Source organism: Haemaphysalis longicornis, unplaced genomic scaffold (genome assembly GCF_048455015.1).
Source record: "Haemaphysalis longicornis isolate Haplotype H1 unplaced genomic scaffold, Haemaphysalis longicornis Haplotype H1 scaffold_7, whole genome shotgun sequence".
Lineage (NCBI taxonomy): Eukaryota > Metazoa > Arthropoda > Arachnida > Ixodida > Ixodidae > Haemaphysalis > Haemaphysalis longicornis.
The window spans coordinates 41,900,168-41,916,189 of record NW_027526422.1 but is presented as its reverse complement, the minus strand read 5'-3'; the positions used below and the strand labels follow the sequence as shown (position 1 = coordinate 41,916,189).

Sequence of the window (16,022 nt, the reverse complement as noted above, 5' to 3'; positions counted from 1 at the left end):
TTTTTTCTTTCTCAGACATTTTAACCCTCCGTTAAAGCAAATAGTACCTGCTATTGGGGATGACTAATGATGTTATCAAAGCTTCAGACAGTAATGACGAAAATAAACATGGGCTATTGAGGGCATCGCTCTGTTCTTTACGTTTGTGTTGTGAAATACATATGTAATGTTCCAAAATACTGAATGAACTACCACAACTTAAATAGAAGTCGTGGGGTCAATTTTTTTCCGTATTAAATGTTTGAATGCGTGCAAAAGCTGTTTTCTATCAGCAATCAAACGAGGCTTCCTTGCACAGCGTTGTTGTCACGCAAAAAAGCCAACAGGAAGGCAGATGTCGTGCGGTAAAGCCAGCAAGACGTATGCCTACAACACTAGGTCGCCAAGTATACTCAGTACTGCGTTTCGCACACGCAGTAATTTTCCACTGTTTAACTATTCGTTTCTTTCTCTATGCGTTCTCTCTGCTAACATTTATAATGTTTTTCAGGCCAGTATAGCTTACCGACTAGTGTGCCGCCTGTGTTGTTATAGTAAACATACACCGGTATCACATAACACGCGCCTAGCCACTCGAGTGCAGAATTGTCCTGCTTGTTATATACGCGACATATATTTTGTTTTACTGGCACTCTATTTTTTTTTCTTGGTGTTCCGTCTTCATGACGTAGGCCATGCTGACAAAGCCACCCCAAAAGTCAGAAGCTCGCATGCCAGTTTTGATGGCTTCTCTTCGGAGCGCACGTACTCAAACCGACGTTCGCTGTCACCATGGAGGAAAGAAGGCTGTCACCATTCGCTTCATGCAAGCATTTGCGCAGCATTTGCTCCACATTACGATCACGTCTGTTGCTGCTAGAGAGCTTGAGCTCAGCCATTTGCCCTTACAGAACACGCAAACTCCGCATCATGAAGGAAACAACACTCCGCGTAGTTCTCAGAGAGAAAAGCCGGCCCTGGTACGGTGCACGGTTCGTAGTGGCGTTAGTCGCTTCCCGGCACAGAACAGGGAGGATTTTCCCGGCTGCCGCACCGGGGCTGGTTCTCTCTGCTCAAACTTAGCGCCTCCACGTGATGTCACCAGGAGCTGTGTCATGTGACGCCATGACGTACCAGACGTACGCTCCCAGAGCGGACATCCGGACATCCCTGGCAGGGTCTGGTCCTTTTGTGGACTACAACTTGCCTCGTCCAAGTCAACGCTCTTCGTTTGTGTGTCCCCGAACCGCTCAGCGATCCTGCGTACAGACGTTGAAACGCAGGAAGGTGGGCCGACAGTCAGGCGGGCTAACAAGGTGCAGTGTGGGACATTATCATACGACTGCTCAACGTCGAGAAAGCAGCAGAGAAACTTGCGGCCATCCGTGCTTGCGGCCCTCTTTCCTCGCAATCTCCGGAGGCTGCGTGAGCGTGAAGATGTGTTACAAAATCCATTCTGCAGCTCTGTTAGGATGTGTTCCGACTCTACCCAGCCGGCCACCCAGTCTTTCAAAACCCGAGTGAATATCCTGTTCAGCACACTAGTTACTGTAAACGAGCGGTGATGCGGTGATCACGTCTACTTCAGGATCAGCGCCACCCTGACCTCTTGCCAGTGGTCGGGAATATCAGCCCCAGTGACGATTCCGGCAAATATGCTGGCCAATTCTTCTGTGGAGCAGGGCACCAGAAACCACAGCAAGCGAGCTGGTATATGATCAAGTCCCGCGGTTGTGTGCGCGCGTAGACTGGCGATATCGCGCGGCCTCCATGGGTTATGGTATCTGGATACCCGACGGAATTCCAATTTTGGCTGCCAAGTACCGGGATAGCGGGTTCGACTGGTTGCGTTTCCGGTGCAGTACTAGGGGAAATCTGCGGTGGCCCGTAGAGGGACGAGAGGCGTGCAGCAACCTGTGTCTTGAGGTCCTCGACCCGCTTTCGTGTTGAGGCATCCGTCAGCTGTGGTGCATGTCTTGCTTCGACTGTAGGTAGCATTTCCATATGGCTGCAGTTGCATCTATGTCCCTGGCTTTCACTTATAAGGCCTCTAAAATAAACTAAGGTAGCGCGCCATTCTGTGATTTCGCCCCTTCCGCCCTCACCGGCGCTCCCTTCCTCCTCCGTGTTTTGTCGTTTTCTTTTTTGCCGGCCAGCACCGCCCGCCATTGGCCAACGGAAAGTCACGTGGTAGGGCTCCACCGTTTTTTTTTTTTCTTCATTCGCAGCGGGAATTGAAAAAAACCCCGCCATCTTTGGCCCTGCAGCCTCGAAGCTGCCAGCAGATAGCACCCAAAGGGTTAGCTGCTCGTTGCAAACAAGTGTCTCGTTGGTGGCGTTTTATATAGATTCGCGATGCCGAATTGTTGTGCCTTTGGTTGCTCGAATAAGAGCAGTGATGGCAAAAGACTTTTCTTAATTCCGTCCCGGAAACGGGACACCGAAAGGAGAAAAATTTGGTTGCACAGAATTGGACGGGTGGGCTTCAAACCAACGCTGGCATCACGCCTTTGTGAGGTGAGTATTTGCACTTCTTGTTCTTACTTTGTTGAATTCTGCTCACATTTGAGCAGTCACATACAAAGAAATGTGTATTAGCTCTGTAACAGTCGTCCAGTGGGTGTCCACGCACAGCGGACAGTTCTTTCATCGTAAGCTTCGCTTTTGACCTGCGGCCGTTAATTTGGTGTGTGCATACTTCCCAGCTTAATTATCAGTGGCGTAGCATGTGCTGTCGGTTGTTGTCAGGTTGCCGTGTTGCAAAGCAAAGATTACATTTACCTGAATTCACGCTTGTTTTGGTCGACGAGAGTTGGTCTGACCGTGTAGTGTCTGTGTGTGTGTTCCGAGTGAACGTGGGCTCTTACGTGAAATTGTGTATTGTGTGTACGCACCCCAGGTAACAGTATAAGCCCTCATTCACACAGCCGTCACCTTCTCCGTCACGGCACCGTCACGTCAAGAAACCGCGACGGAGACGTAAATGAGTAGCGTTCGTACTGGAGCTCTCCGTCAGATTACAGGGTCGTCTGCCTAGTGATCAGTTCAGCCTAGAATTGAGCGTTTTTAATCTGAAAAGTAAAGAAAGTGGTTTGTGCTCACTTTTCGCTAAATTTAGCAGTAAAAATTTGTTTTCTCTACGGCCGAGCTCTACGGAAACGTAGAGCTCGGCCTCCCATCACCGTCGCACCGTTTTCGGCGAGAAATCGGCCGAAAAACGGCGCCCATGACGGAAGACGGTGACGTGACGGGGTGAAAAACGGCTGTGGGAATGAGGGCTAAGCCTGTGGTTGTGGCACTGGAGCGATTTTCTGCATAACGTGCTTGGTCAGTGCAGCGCACATTGCAGCTATGGAGGCAAAAAAATATTTGCGGCCAGGTAAAAAATTTAAGGCCTGCTAATTTAGTGACCGCGCCGTTGATGTAAGTTTGATTCGCAATTTCTGTTGTCGCTTTGTTAAGTTCACGCACGTTTGAGTGGGCACTTGAAATGCATATTCGCACCGAAACTGTTGTACGCCCTTTATTCCATGCATGCATAGTGCACAGAGGACCGTTCATTACATCTTAACGTTTGCTTTACATGTGAAGCCGTGCATTTGCAGTGTGCATGCTTACTTCAGCTTAATTGTCAAGGGCATAGCGTATGCGCTCGTTGTGACATGAACCAAGACACATTGGGCAAATATATTCTCAACAGACCTATTTTTGTCCAGAAAAGTGCGTTTTAAATGCATTTATTGTCCGCAAGTTGGGCGTGGACGTGGCACTAAGCAGATATGCCAACACGAATTTGACCCGGCCATGGTTGAACGGTTGCCAGCGCTCTTCTGTGATGTTTTATTGACTATACTTGCGGAGTGTTCGTGGCACATCTGAGGCTCAGTGGTGCAATTTTTTCCCTTCTCAATAGGATCATTTCACGGAGGACCAATTTGAGCCACAGATATTAAAACAGCTTGGCATTAAAAAACTGAAAGGTACTGCCACTCCGAGCATTTTTTCGCACAAAAGGCCACCTCAGCAGCGCAAGCCACCGGCCCGACGTAAGTGCACCGTTTCGCTGTTTATGGGATGCCTGTTAGGTTTTTTTATTGTACCAGTGCCACCTTTGCATACAGGGGAGGCACCACTCCGCAGTCAAGGTCAGTCTGGAAGTCCACAATCATCCAAGGAATCTGTTGCTGCTGGTGAGTAAATGTAATCTGGAGCATTTATAGGCGCTAAAGTTTCGCAGTTTGCTTTTTCCAGGTTCCATTCAGTTTTACAGTTGTCCCAGTGGCAGCTTGTGTACCTGCTACTGGCTGGGGCTCTTCTTTTTTTTTTTTTCCCATCGTTCACCACCCTCTGATGGTGTTCACCACCATGTTTACTTGTTTACTTGATGTAATAGGTCCAGGCAGACGTACTTCGTGGCATGACGGCACTGAAGTCCATCTGGAGGAACTCGATCCTCCTCTTCCTGGAGGAACTCGATCTTTTGTTCGTGTGGGAACTAAGGGGCCACAGTCTGTGATTTCACAGTTTAATTGATCGATTGATTGCGGTCTTCTCCGCTGCCTATTCCCAGAATTATGTGCCTGCATTTTACACTCGGTTTGCACCTGAACAGACAGCCAGACGTGCAGTCTAATTGTATCTGGCTGCAAATTTCGCGCAGCAGGGACTTTCCATGATGCTGTACGTGCACACGCACAAAAGCAGTGTGTAACAAGTTACAGAAATCGTGAAATGCAGCGAAGAAATTTTAGTAAAGTGTGTGTCCCATACAACGTGTCGATCAGCTTTTCTCAGATCGCCTTAATTTCTGAGTACTATAAGATACATGACTCAATTACTTCCATGATTTGCATAATTATAGGTTTGTTAAATTGTTAAGCGGTGCAGCCACCAGCTTGCTTCTAGCTTACCACTCATAATTTATCAAACCCCACAAATGAATCAGTATTGGCTGTACAACGTAACAGGGATTCAAAATAGTGCAATTAGCATGCTTCTGACCTTGAAGTAGCGGTTATTATAGAACTGGGACACTACAGCTAATTGCAAGCTGGCCGTTTCCTTCGCGCCACCCATTAGATACCGTAATTACCCGATTCTAACGCGCACCTTTTTTCCGGAAAAATAGGTCGAAAAATCGCATGCGCGTTAGAATCGGATACGAAACCGAAACTGCCGAAACAACGGAAATTTCGTCTCGCCCATCGCCATCTCAAGATGGCGCCAAAGCTTTTAGCAACAATTTTTCGGACGCACGAAGCATAGGCGCCCAGGCTTTTCTATCGGCGTTCACACAAATCGTCAAATCGTTCCACTTGCGCACTTGATAACAGCAATGGCAGCAGCGGCTTTCGCGCGTTCAAAACGAGTGGTCGGCTGGAGCGTGCGCCTCTGGAGAAGTTTCGCAGGAAGGGCGTGCGAGGCGTGGGCCACAATCCCATCGATCATGGTTGCACGTTCGTTATGAAGTGTGACATCGCGAACGCGCTTGACGGCACCAAGGACGAGATGTTGTGGTCAGCGGAGAGCGACGAGGAGGGAGATGGGTGAGATTACTTCGAGAAATAAATCACCCGTTTATGTCGCATTCGTTTTTCTTGCTCAAAGTTCCGTGCGCGTTACAATCGGAAGTGCAAGTTTTTTTCGTTTTTTTTTGCCAGGAAAATAGGGTGCGCGTTAGAATCGGGGGCGCGTTAGAATCGGGTAATTACGGTATACCGAACTAAATCACGACCAGCTGCTCGACGTAATTGCGAATTCCTTTTGCATGTACATTGCCACGCCACGGACACATTGCCAAAAGTACAGCCATCATAGGCGAAGCCAATGAGAAGGTGTGAGAAATTTAACCTTTCCGTTTTTATTTTTTTGTTTTACATTTTCGCACAGCAGCCTTATAACAAGATGAACGTGAAATAAATGTGTTCTACGACGTCAAAACACTGGAAACTGTATGGAATTAAAATTGGATGTATGTCGGTAGTAAATGCAAGGCTCAGACTGAGCGCCACTTGATTTATGACCAAACGAGAAGTTTGAACTCTAGAAAGCCAGCGAAACACTCGAACTGCGACATTTGCGAATGATGCGTTCTAACTTGGCCACGAACCATGCGTAGACCCTCTTTGCAGTCTCTACATTGCATGACCACAACTCAGTCACGCAAATGAAAGTGCAGAATCACCATAACAGAGTAATTTGCAATGCTCACATTCCATCCTTTCAAGTTGACAAACTATCTTGAGATGTTGCAGCATGCCGCACACGTCAACACCGCACTATGCACAAGCGGCATCCACCCCGCACAAATATCTTATTGTTTAAATGGCCTCACTTGGTGCGTATTGATAAAATGGTGCTCTAGGAATTCTATAAATGCCACCAAACAGCAATGGGGCGCAAAATTTAAGAGCAAACTTCAAGAAAAAATTCCCCGCATTTCCCCGAGGGGAAGAATGTGAAAGTGCGAATGCAGGAGTTGAATTTGCACGGTTCGGTAATGTTCGCGAAAGAGAGATCACACACACACACACAACTACAAAGAAAGAAAGATGCATTTATTCACCGACACCTATTTGTGTTGTCATTGTACTTGATTGCTAGAGCGGATCTCAGCTTTGAAATTTCGTGTCAGTACTCCTTTAAGCGGGTGCATTAGCCCTTCTCACGCCCGATTCCTGGCCAATCCCCCACGTGGGTATGTGCCATGCACAGACACCTATTTGTGTTGTCGTTGTACTTGATTGCTAGAGCGGATCTCAGCTTTGAAATTTCATGTCAGTACTCCTTTAAGCGGGTGCATTAGCCCTTCTCACGCCCGATTCCTGGCCAATCCCCCACGTGGGTATGTGCCATGTCAGCGGCCAGGCAGCGCGCGCCCATCTCCCCCCGTTGCCAAGGAAGATGAGGAGATTCCTGGCCAATCTCACATGTGGGTATGTGCCATCTCCCCCCGTTGCCAAGGAAGACAAGGAGCGCGCGCACCCGCAGCTGTTGCTATGTGGACGGACGGCGGTCAACGGAATTCAGGGTCGCTTATAAAGTGCATTCGCACTTAAAACTGTCCGCTGAGAGCAGCCCGTAGTGTTGTGAGGGTGTCTGCAATAGAGAGGGTGACGCCGTCGCGGAGTTAAAGGGTGCGTGGCATTGTGGGTGAGGAGAAAGTAAAAAAGAGGAGAGCGGCAGAAAAGGAGGGAGCAGGTTGGCACTGCCTTAGCCATTTTAGGGGCCTTACCCGTGCTTGTATTGCATTGCCATCTTTAAAACATCTTTTCGAAACAAGGCCCACCTCTATCATGAAGTGACACACCCTGATGCTACCCAGGTAGACCTCTGCCAAGCGGTCCGGATAAACCCCAGGACCGTGGGCGGGTACGCAAGAGGGATGCGCAGAAGGACAAGCTCAAGAAGAGGCCGAGATCTGTCAAGATCCTAGCTGAGGACCCTTCAGAGATCTATCTTGACGATGTGCCGGAGTCGGTGTCACCATCAAAGACAACCCTCAAGGGCATCGCTACGTCCGAAAACGGTCCTGGAAGACAGCCGAAAGCGGCGCCGTCCAAAAAGAGAGTCAAGATCCTTGCCCCCGATCCTTCTGAAACCTCCCCCGCTATTTCTCCGGCACAGCAGCAGCCTAATGTGGCAGTGGAGAAGCGTTACGTAACAAAATTTGTTTCTGCTAAGGAGCAGCTGAACACCGTCAGCTCACTGCCGGCGTCCCAAATAATGCGGCTCGTATCGTCCATCTACTGCAACCACTGCGACCTGCAGTTCACGACGCTCAAGATGCTGGACAAGCACTACTGGGCTTACCACTCACACCTGGACCTTCCCTTGGAACTTGCGTTTGAGGTGGGCTCTGGGGACGTGGCGCCCACGGCCACCCTGTGCGCGGCATGTGCGAAACTGACGGCGTGTGCGGACACCGTGACCAGGTTGCTTCGCGAAGCTGCAAACGACGGCGAGATGTGACGTCGGGACTTTGTGTGTGTGTGTGTGTGCATGCGTGTGTGGGCAATTTCAGTGAGACAGACATTCTCCCATCATCCATCACCCTTGTGTCTTTTTGTGGCAGTACATATGCCATACTTGGCGTGTCAGAAACTGCAGTGGTGTGGCATAATGCAAGTCGAGTTATGCGTTTCGTGTAAAAGTGTGCAAAAACATTTGGGTACTAGCCAGTGTGTGCGAGATAAGGAGTGTTTGAAGTCACTTGACCCCGTCAACTGGGGACCACGGGATCGCTGGCTGCAGCTACACACTCATCCTTGGGCATTGCAACGCACAGGTTTATTTGAGTGCCATGACATTCTTCATTTGCTGTAATGTATATTGCACAGTCATTATGCTCATTGGACACAAGTCAGCGTTTGTCTTCTTTGTAATGAAAAAAAAAACCAACCTGGCCTGCTCCCCACCCCCCTTTTTTTGCTAGATCTAATTTATGAATAAAGTGTGCATGAGTCACAGTGTATGTCACCGGTAATAAAGGTTGAGTTTGCCTCGTTTTTTCAATAAATTTGTTCCCTCCACTTATTTGCTTCTCAAAATTTTTGCCTGCAGCTGACACTGGATAGCTAAAATGTGAAACGTGTTGGGCAGGTTGTTTTCTTGGCATAAAACATCATTTATGGCTAGTATAATTTTAGAATAATGGAGGAAGTGAAATTTCCGCCAATGCCTATATAGCCACGGAGGCCAGTGGAAAGAGAATAAAATTTGAGGTACCTTGAAAAGCAAAGAGAAATGCCCCCCTCGTGCAGCAGTTGGTCTTAACAGGATACCAATGAAGCTGCTCAACCTTCTTGGACCACAAAATAAGGAGTCATTGATCAGGGCACTATGTAACGTGATACAAACTAAACAAGTACCAGAGGATTAACTCAAGAGTAGGATGAATTTGGATTTCCTTTGGGTAATTCAACAAGAAAGCAAAGGGAATCTGGCACAGCAAGGGCAGAAATGCATGCAGCCGTATTCTCCTGGCAGATGATGTATCCATCACGAAGCTGTCCGTGAAAATGTAATTCGGTAGGTGGTGGCAATGTGCCCCAATGTGAAGAATTCCAGAGCAGGCAGAGGCAACTTGGCTTTGCTCTGGATGCCGGGAACAGTTGGTGCAATTTTCCAGGAGGCAAATGTCTATGGCTTGGTATGCTCTGAACAGCCAGCTGTGGTGATGAAATGCAGGGGCAACTTCCATTTTCGTCCTTACCAGACTATAGTCAACTTTCAACGAAATAGCACAAAGCAGGGGTTCTCAAGCATGTCGGGCCAAACCCTGCTAAGCCTTGCCATTTTTCATTCCGTTCACGCTACATTCACGTGCAATAAATTCAAAAGGAAGCAAGCTTGCTTGCTTTTGCATTTATTGCACGTGAATGCCAACTTTACGGGAGCGCGTACTCTAGCGGCACCTATCTCCAATTAGGATAAATGTGCATGGGGGTAATATAAGGCCGAGATTCAAGTGCACTAGTTTAACCACACGGCCTGTTTTCGGGGTCTAGCTGGCAACAAGCTGCTGGTGGGATTTATTGCGCAGCTCGCGCCTTTCTGTTATGCACTGAGATGTGCTTACTGACACTCAGGCATGAGTAATGGAGGTTCGTTAGATCGATCGCACCTAGAGTTCACCATCTAAGTTACTTGGTGAGTGCGGAACGAGGGAAAATTTATCAGTGGCTCGCGGAACCCCGAGGAGGAGCCTGCGGAACCCACTTTGAGAAACTATGGCATCAAGCATTTGCTCCTATGTCCAGTCCTACAGAAATACGCGAACAAAGAACAGACTCCGTGCTAACTTTTATTTCTCAGCATAGGAACACCAAAGGCACGAGCTCAGCGACATATTGCAGCAACTGTGACATCCTCAAAGTGAATGCTATTTGCACTCCTTACCATGGTGCCTAAATAGCTTTACTGATAATGAGAAATGAGAAAATGTATACAATGTGTATGTGAAACGCCAAGCATGAGAGAGCCATGGGTCCAGCTGAAATGTGCAGCAGCGAATACAACCTACTGCAAAAAGCACCAACAGATGAAGTGGGCAACCCACCAGGTGATAAGAGCACATTTCTCATTATGAACACTAAAATAAAATGCAGATCAGGCAGTGACCGAGCTTTTCTTCAACAAAAACAAGCATTGAGCAACACAGCCATTGCAGGCCATTTTGTCCAGAACTCAATAATACCCCACTTCAGTACTCAAAATTTCGTACCCCATCTATTTCAGTACTCAAATAGATGGGGTACGAAAACATTCCAACGTCCTGATATTCCTCGCTGGTACACACCACATGGCTTTTATTTGACGTCGCATTTCTATCGCCTCTCTAGCTTCGCATATTCCCTACATGCAGGTCACCCGTTTTTGTTTGAGCTTTTCCATGTTTTCGGGTGTATTCGCTTGATTGTCATGTTCGTTGCTTTAGAATTTCGCTGACATTCTTTGCCTGTGCAGGCAAAATTCTGTGTGACCGGTTGATTAGTGACAGCCTCAAAACTGCCTAGTGGGTTTGTAGCTTGTTCTCTGAAATAAATCCTACACTAATGACACCATATGAATATGTTCTCCAATTTGCCTTCGGAAAAATTAGGTAAAGACGAGCGATCACCTTCTCCTGTCTTCATATTGTCCTATCTCTCCGGTACAGTTTAGGTGGCAACGACCTAAACCAAACTACATTTGTGGAACCTAGCCATTCGAAACCAGCCAACTCTTTTTTTGCATTGTTAGGCTGTCACGAAACACTGTTTCTCAGTTTTCCCACCTATCTCCAGCGCAACAATCACCACATCAGAGTGCGCGAAAGGAAAATGTTACATTTTTAATGCCGCTGTTTTTCAGCAAAAACTGTACATGCCTTTATGTTACCACGAGTGACACAGGACGTTGTGCACGGAATGCGACATGAAAAGCAGCGAGTGAGCCACCGAAATGCCGAATGAACCCTGCCAAGCCAAAGTTGGCCACCAAAGCACAAGCTTTTGCATTTCTAAATAAAAGCACCAGAGTAAGGTGGATCGGCACTGCAGGTCAAACACAAAAAATTGTCCGGAGCATGCATGATCCAGTTCCAGGTCTTGTTCCAGGACCACGGAGCAATAATTAACGAATTAGAAATTGTTCGGCGGCACATTGTTCAGTGCAAGGTAACACACATTCAATCGTACACAAAATGCACGTACTGGTGCTAATATGAACAACTGCAAAATAAATATTGAGTAATGGCAGGCAGTAACATAAGGACAACTTTGTTTCCCCCTGTTGGTTCGTTTTAGTAATAAAAAGTCAGATGGGTAGATATTTAAAAATAAAAATACAAAAATAACAACATACCTTACAAACCCTCCATAACCACTATGCCTAACCTCCCCAGTACCACGTCGAACACCTTGTAATGTCGCCATGATATGGTGACTTCCAAATAGGCGGGGCACTGACAGGGCCGTTCTCCCGAGGAAAAAAAAAAAAAAGCAGAAGAAGAAGAAGAAGAGAGAGAAAGAAAAGAAAGAGGGGGAGGGGGGTGCGCGCGAATATTGCTTTTAAATATGTTGCGTGTTGACATTCACTACGCTGTGTCCAGCACATAAAAGTGCTAAGAAAAGAACGTTACTGAATCTGGTGTGAGCCTTGGAACACAGTGTTGACGGCGTTTTACAGCAGCTCTGGTTCGGCCATTTGGCATTGTCGCTTGTGTTGCTTGAGAAGAAACGTGGCGAGCCCGCAGAGGTCACGAGTTCCTCACGAGTCTTTCTCGTCGTCTTCGCTGCTGTCGCTGAACTTTATCTGCACCTTGCACTGACGGCGGGGCAAGTTCTTGCGGGTCGTCGGTGGTGCTGGGGTCGCTTCGACATCTTCCTCCTCGCTTTCGGAGATGGGGGACATCCGCCGCCGCCGCCTCTTGCTCTGCGTCCCTGTGTTTCTTGGGGCTGCACGCAGAGAGAAGCGGACCATTCATGAAACGATAAACATTTGTTGGGGTGAACTGAGGCATCGTTGACAAACATTTAGCAGTGCATTTTGAAGATTTGATTGATTTGATTTATTGTGGTGTTTAACGCGCCGACGCAACGCAGGCGATGAGGCGCACCGTAGTGGAGGGCTCCAGATTAATTTAGACCCCCTGGGGATCTTTAACGTGCGCCGAAATCTCGTACACACGAGCGTTTTTGCTTTTCGCCTCCATCAGAAAAGCGGCCGCCGCGGCTGGGAATCGAACCCGCGACCTCGTGCTCAGCAGCGCAACGCCTTAGCCACCGCGGCGAGTGTGAGATTTGGGTCTACGACTCATGCTGCAGCGACTGAACCTTACACTGCAATGACCGGCCTTCCAGTGAGCCATTGAGGGGGAGGGGGAGAGAGGGTCATTCATGTGAGTTAGTCTCCAGACTGCTCTGCTTTTAGCTGTTTATTCTCCAACAATAAAAGTGGATTTAGAATAAAATGAGAGAGGGGGATGCAACACCTGTAACGAAATGCACGACTGCACAGCCCAAGCTTTTGGCAGAGTCTTCTGAAGCTCCAGGAGAACACAGACTGAACGCAAATGGGACGAGTACCCCAAACATCTCTTACTGGCACTGGGCGTCTTCCCACCGCGTTTGGTGGCCGACTTTGGCGTCGCCACCGACTTCTTTGTTCTCTGCGCCAGTTCGCCCTCGCTGATGCCCTTGCTGTGCAGTTCCTCCACCAGGTCTTCGAATTCTTGAATGAGTATCTGCAGACAAAAGAGGGAGACAGCTGCAACGCAATGCCTGTGCTGACTTCCTACGTAACTCAGCGTCTTTTCCTTAGTTGAGCTCCATTAGCCCAGCCTGGATTCCGCAAGGATTGTTGCGAATATAACAAGAGTTCTAGAGGATATTGCGTCATTGCTCACACACTGCCAACGATAACGAAATAGGGGGGGAAAAAAAAAAGAAAAGAAAGGTGCTAACAAAGGCAGTATCAACAAATGGCTCAGCACAAATATACGCGCTGTTTTTCATGTAAAATTCTTAATTATATAAATTTACAGATTTTTCTTTTCTGTGAAAACTTCCTAGAAGCTACTCCCAGTTGAAAAATTCCAAGACACAGAAGCAATCTTGTTCAAATGTGGATGGTGTGTTAAATATATTATAACCAAAATATAATTAGGGTGACAATTAAAAACAGGAATTGTAGGGTACGTGTAACAATATTTTAATGTGCACAGAATGCTTGAACGCATATTTTAAAAGCTTATGGGCCATACATCATGCAAATCAAAATTAAAATTCAACAAATTCATTGTGACAGAAGGGTGGACAAACTGAATTCGGCAGTTTAGGTTTAGTGATGGCATAACTGCATGAACTCAACATTTCTGCTATCGGACACAGATACAACCTGGTGGTTACAGCAGTGCCACTGTATTTTGATGCACCATTTTTGGGGTTCATACGAAGATTTCCCCACAAATGTTGATGACTTCTCAGGGATTTAGAGAGAATTAAAAAACAAAACTTAAGAAACGTTGAATGTAATTTACCTAATAACAGAGCACAAGAATTTAGCCGCTTTTTCGGGAAGATTTTTTTTGCTCATGAGCTGTTATAAGTGCCTGCATCTCTATCACTGGTCAGCAGAAGTGCTAGCTTTAACCAAACATGGCATGTAATTATGATCCTCCACCAACTTGAGCAACATTTCGAGTTTTTGAGCTTTGACTTCTTGTGCATTTTTTCTGGTTCCATTTCAATCGCTTTTCTTTTCAAATGCATTTGAAAATGAACTTGACCCAACATTTGGGGGAGGGGGGCTATGCACTGTTGTACAGTGCTAGTGGATTATTTCATCCACCTAGGGATTTAACTTGCACCTAAATCTTCACACACAGGCATTTTAGGTTTTTGCCTCCACCAGAAAAAAAAAATTTCTGATGGTCATCCGCCGCACAATTCATGACATTTCAGCCATTTTCCCAACAGAAATGTGCTTGTTAATTCTGCGGCCCCTCTCAACATATGCTTTGTTACGGTTAAGCAAAACTAGCAGTGCTTCCAAAACGTAGAAAAAGAACCAGGGCACAAAACAGTGGTCACAGTGCTCAACACACAGCAAAGACACATTACTTATTTTTTGCTTGCCAGTGAAGCCTGCACGCTGTTAGCTTTTGTGCATGTCACCAAGGCTATGCGAAGAAGTTGAGCACGTATAAAACCCATAAGCGAGTGCCGCTTCGAAATGTCAAAAAATGACGACAATATCTCACGCCTGGACATCCTTCCCCACTGCGAAATTTTCGTCCAATCCACTAGGAGTCCCCAATGAGCTAAACCGTATTGAACTAATATAATTCCAAATCAGTTACTCACCTTGGTTTCTGGTTTCATAGTCTGCACCTTCTTGGCACCTGAGGCAAAACGAAAGTGATGAAAACGTGTGGTTAGGACGACGCATGCGGGTGAAAACCAGCAACTTCGAAACACGGCCGTGTAACTAAGCCAGTCATCTGCGTACTGTCAGCTGTAGGTCCCAGCAAGGGCTCACCTGATATGATGCTCATGATGCTTTCATACACGGCATCCACCTGCAGCTTGTCTCCAAAGCACACGATGTTTTCGTACAGCTTCTTGATGCCCCGCTCTCCGTACGGGATGAGTGACATGCAGTACGCAAGATCACGCCACTGGCGTTCCGACCTGCAAAAACACATGGAAACGGTCACCCGCTTTGGAGTCAAGAAAAGGACCCACGCTAGCCACCATCTGTCCAGAAAAATAGGGGGGATATGAAGCAGTGTACCACTAGGCTTCTTATCTAGTGGGTGTTGACCACGCCCGCATGTACACGTCCTGGATGCGAAAAAGTATGCCCCAGGGCCCAATGCCCAGAAGATAAAAAGTGCTGCAAAAACCCTTCCTCTTGGCATCCAGCCTCTTGCCGACAGTGCATAGCAGGTAAGCCTCGCATTGCTGTCGAAGAAGGCGGTGCATCCTGGCAGTGGCCGCAAGTGAAAATTGCCTGGTATCCACCACTAAAACTTTTGCAATAGGTATATATCGCATGCACTTTTAACTGGGCACTTCTCATTAAAAAAAAAAAAAGCACAATTTTATGTAATTGAGTTTGCTGAAACAAGTATCTCGAACTTCAAAATACTTTGCAAACATTCAATGTTTCTTTTTTAAGAGTGCTGTTCAATTTTAAACCGAATAAAATGTTGTATTATTCAGATAGGTATTTGAAAGTTCCAAATAACAGCACTACCCTATAAATTGCCTCGCGTAGCTCTCAGCGCCTTAATGATTCAGTGTTTCTCCATTCAGTGCACATGGCTTGTATAGCTAACATTAGGTCTTGGTTTGGCACAATACAGTTAAACCTCGTAACGAAACGGGCTATAACGAAATAAGGATATAATGAGCAAAGCCCATTGAAAGTCCCCACAGAAACCAATGTATTTGAAACCTCATTTTATCAAGCTAAAATATGCCTGTTATGGTATAAAATAAACAAATTTCATTAGGAAATAAAATTTGGGGCCAATTTCACGACAGTACCAACGCAGATTTGAGAAGACAGTGCACAATGCGACAACTGTATTTAGCAGTTCAAAACTCCCGCCATGCATCCTCCAGCAACGCGTGCTAAGCTCTTCATCGAAGGAAGTTATTTGCATATTTTTTTTAAAGCGTTTCAGTTTTATCTTTTATCGTGCTGTACATATGATTTGAGCAACATGAATGAGCCAGGCAGGAAGCAAAAGAGAGAGACGCCGGACCAGAAGGCAGCTACGCTAAAAGCTGCCACATCGGGCGCGAAGCTGAGCAAACCATCAGTCGCATCAGGAAGGTGCATCGATGACCAATTACGGACTCCTTCGCAGCTAAGTCTGTTTAAAAAACGAGTTATGTATTTAACACGGCAATAAAGTAGGTGCGTGACTTTTCCTTTTTATCTCCAGAATGCGGCTATTTTGTTGTATACCGCCATGCAGTAAGATGCAATTTCGCCCGCTATTTGTTTTGCGTAAGTACAGTGCATTATATTTGCAGTAAATGCCCGCT

The 16,022-nt window shown here is 46.8% G+C and overlaps 2 protein-coding genes across 2 annotated transcripts in view; one reads left to right on the top strand and one right to left on the bottom strand.

The window, feature by feature from the left end:
* The first annotated feature begins 1,129 nt into the window (after nt 1-1,129).
* LOC144145322 (uncharacterized) lies at nt 1,130-8,412 on the top strand. The gene is made up of 4 exons (XM_077676891.1): nt 1,130-2,496; nt 3,893-4,025; nt 4,101-4,169; nt 7,304-8,412. The coding sequence occupies exons 1-4, from the start codon at nt 2,335-2,337 to the stop codon at nt 7,948-7,950; spliced, it is 1,011 nt and encodes a 336-aa protein (XP_077533017.1). The 5' UTR covers nt 1,130-2,334; the 3' UTR covers nt 7,951-8,412.
* Nucleotides 8,413-11,481: 3,069 nt separating this feature from the next.
* Nucleotides 11,482-16,022, bottom strand: part of LOC144145316 (condensin complex subunit 1-like) — a 49,305-nt gene continuing 44,764 nt past the window's right edge. The window contains exons 30-33 of the mRNA XM_077676882.1: nt 14,503-14,654; nt 14,328-14,365; nt 12,565-12,706; nt 11,482-11,918 (exon numbers count right to left, since the gene is read on the bottom strand). Coding sequence (XP_077533008.1) covers nt 11,731-11,918; nt 12,565-12,706; nt 14,328-14,365; nt 14,503-14,654 — 520 coding nt within the window. The 3' untranslated portion in view covers nt 11,482-11,730. The remainder of the gene's footprint in view (nt 11,919-12,564; nt 12,707-14,327; nt 14,366-14,502; nt 14,655-16,022) is intronic.

Coding starts and splice junctions, on each gene's coding strand:
- LOC144145322 (XM_077676891.1), top strand. CDS start 2,335: ATGCCGAATTGTTGTGCCTTTGGTTGCTCGAATAAGAGCAGTGATGGC. Junction 2,497..3,892: donor TGGCATCACGCCTTTGTGAG/GTGAGTATTTGC, acceptor CCTTCTCAATAG/GATCATTTCACGGAGGACCA. Junction 4,170..7,303: donor CAAGGAATCTGTTGCTGCTG/GTGAGTAAATGT, acceptor GATGCTACCCAG/GTAGACCTCTGCCAAGCGGT.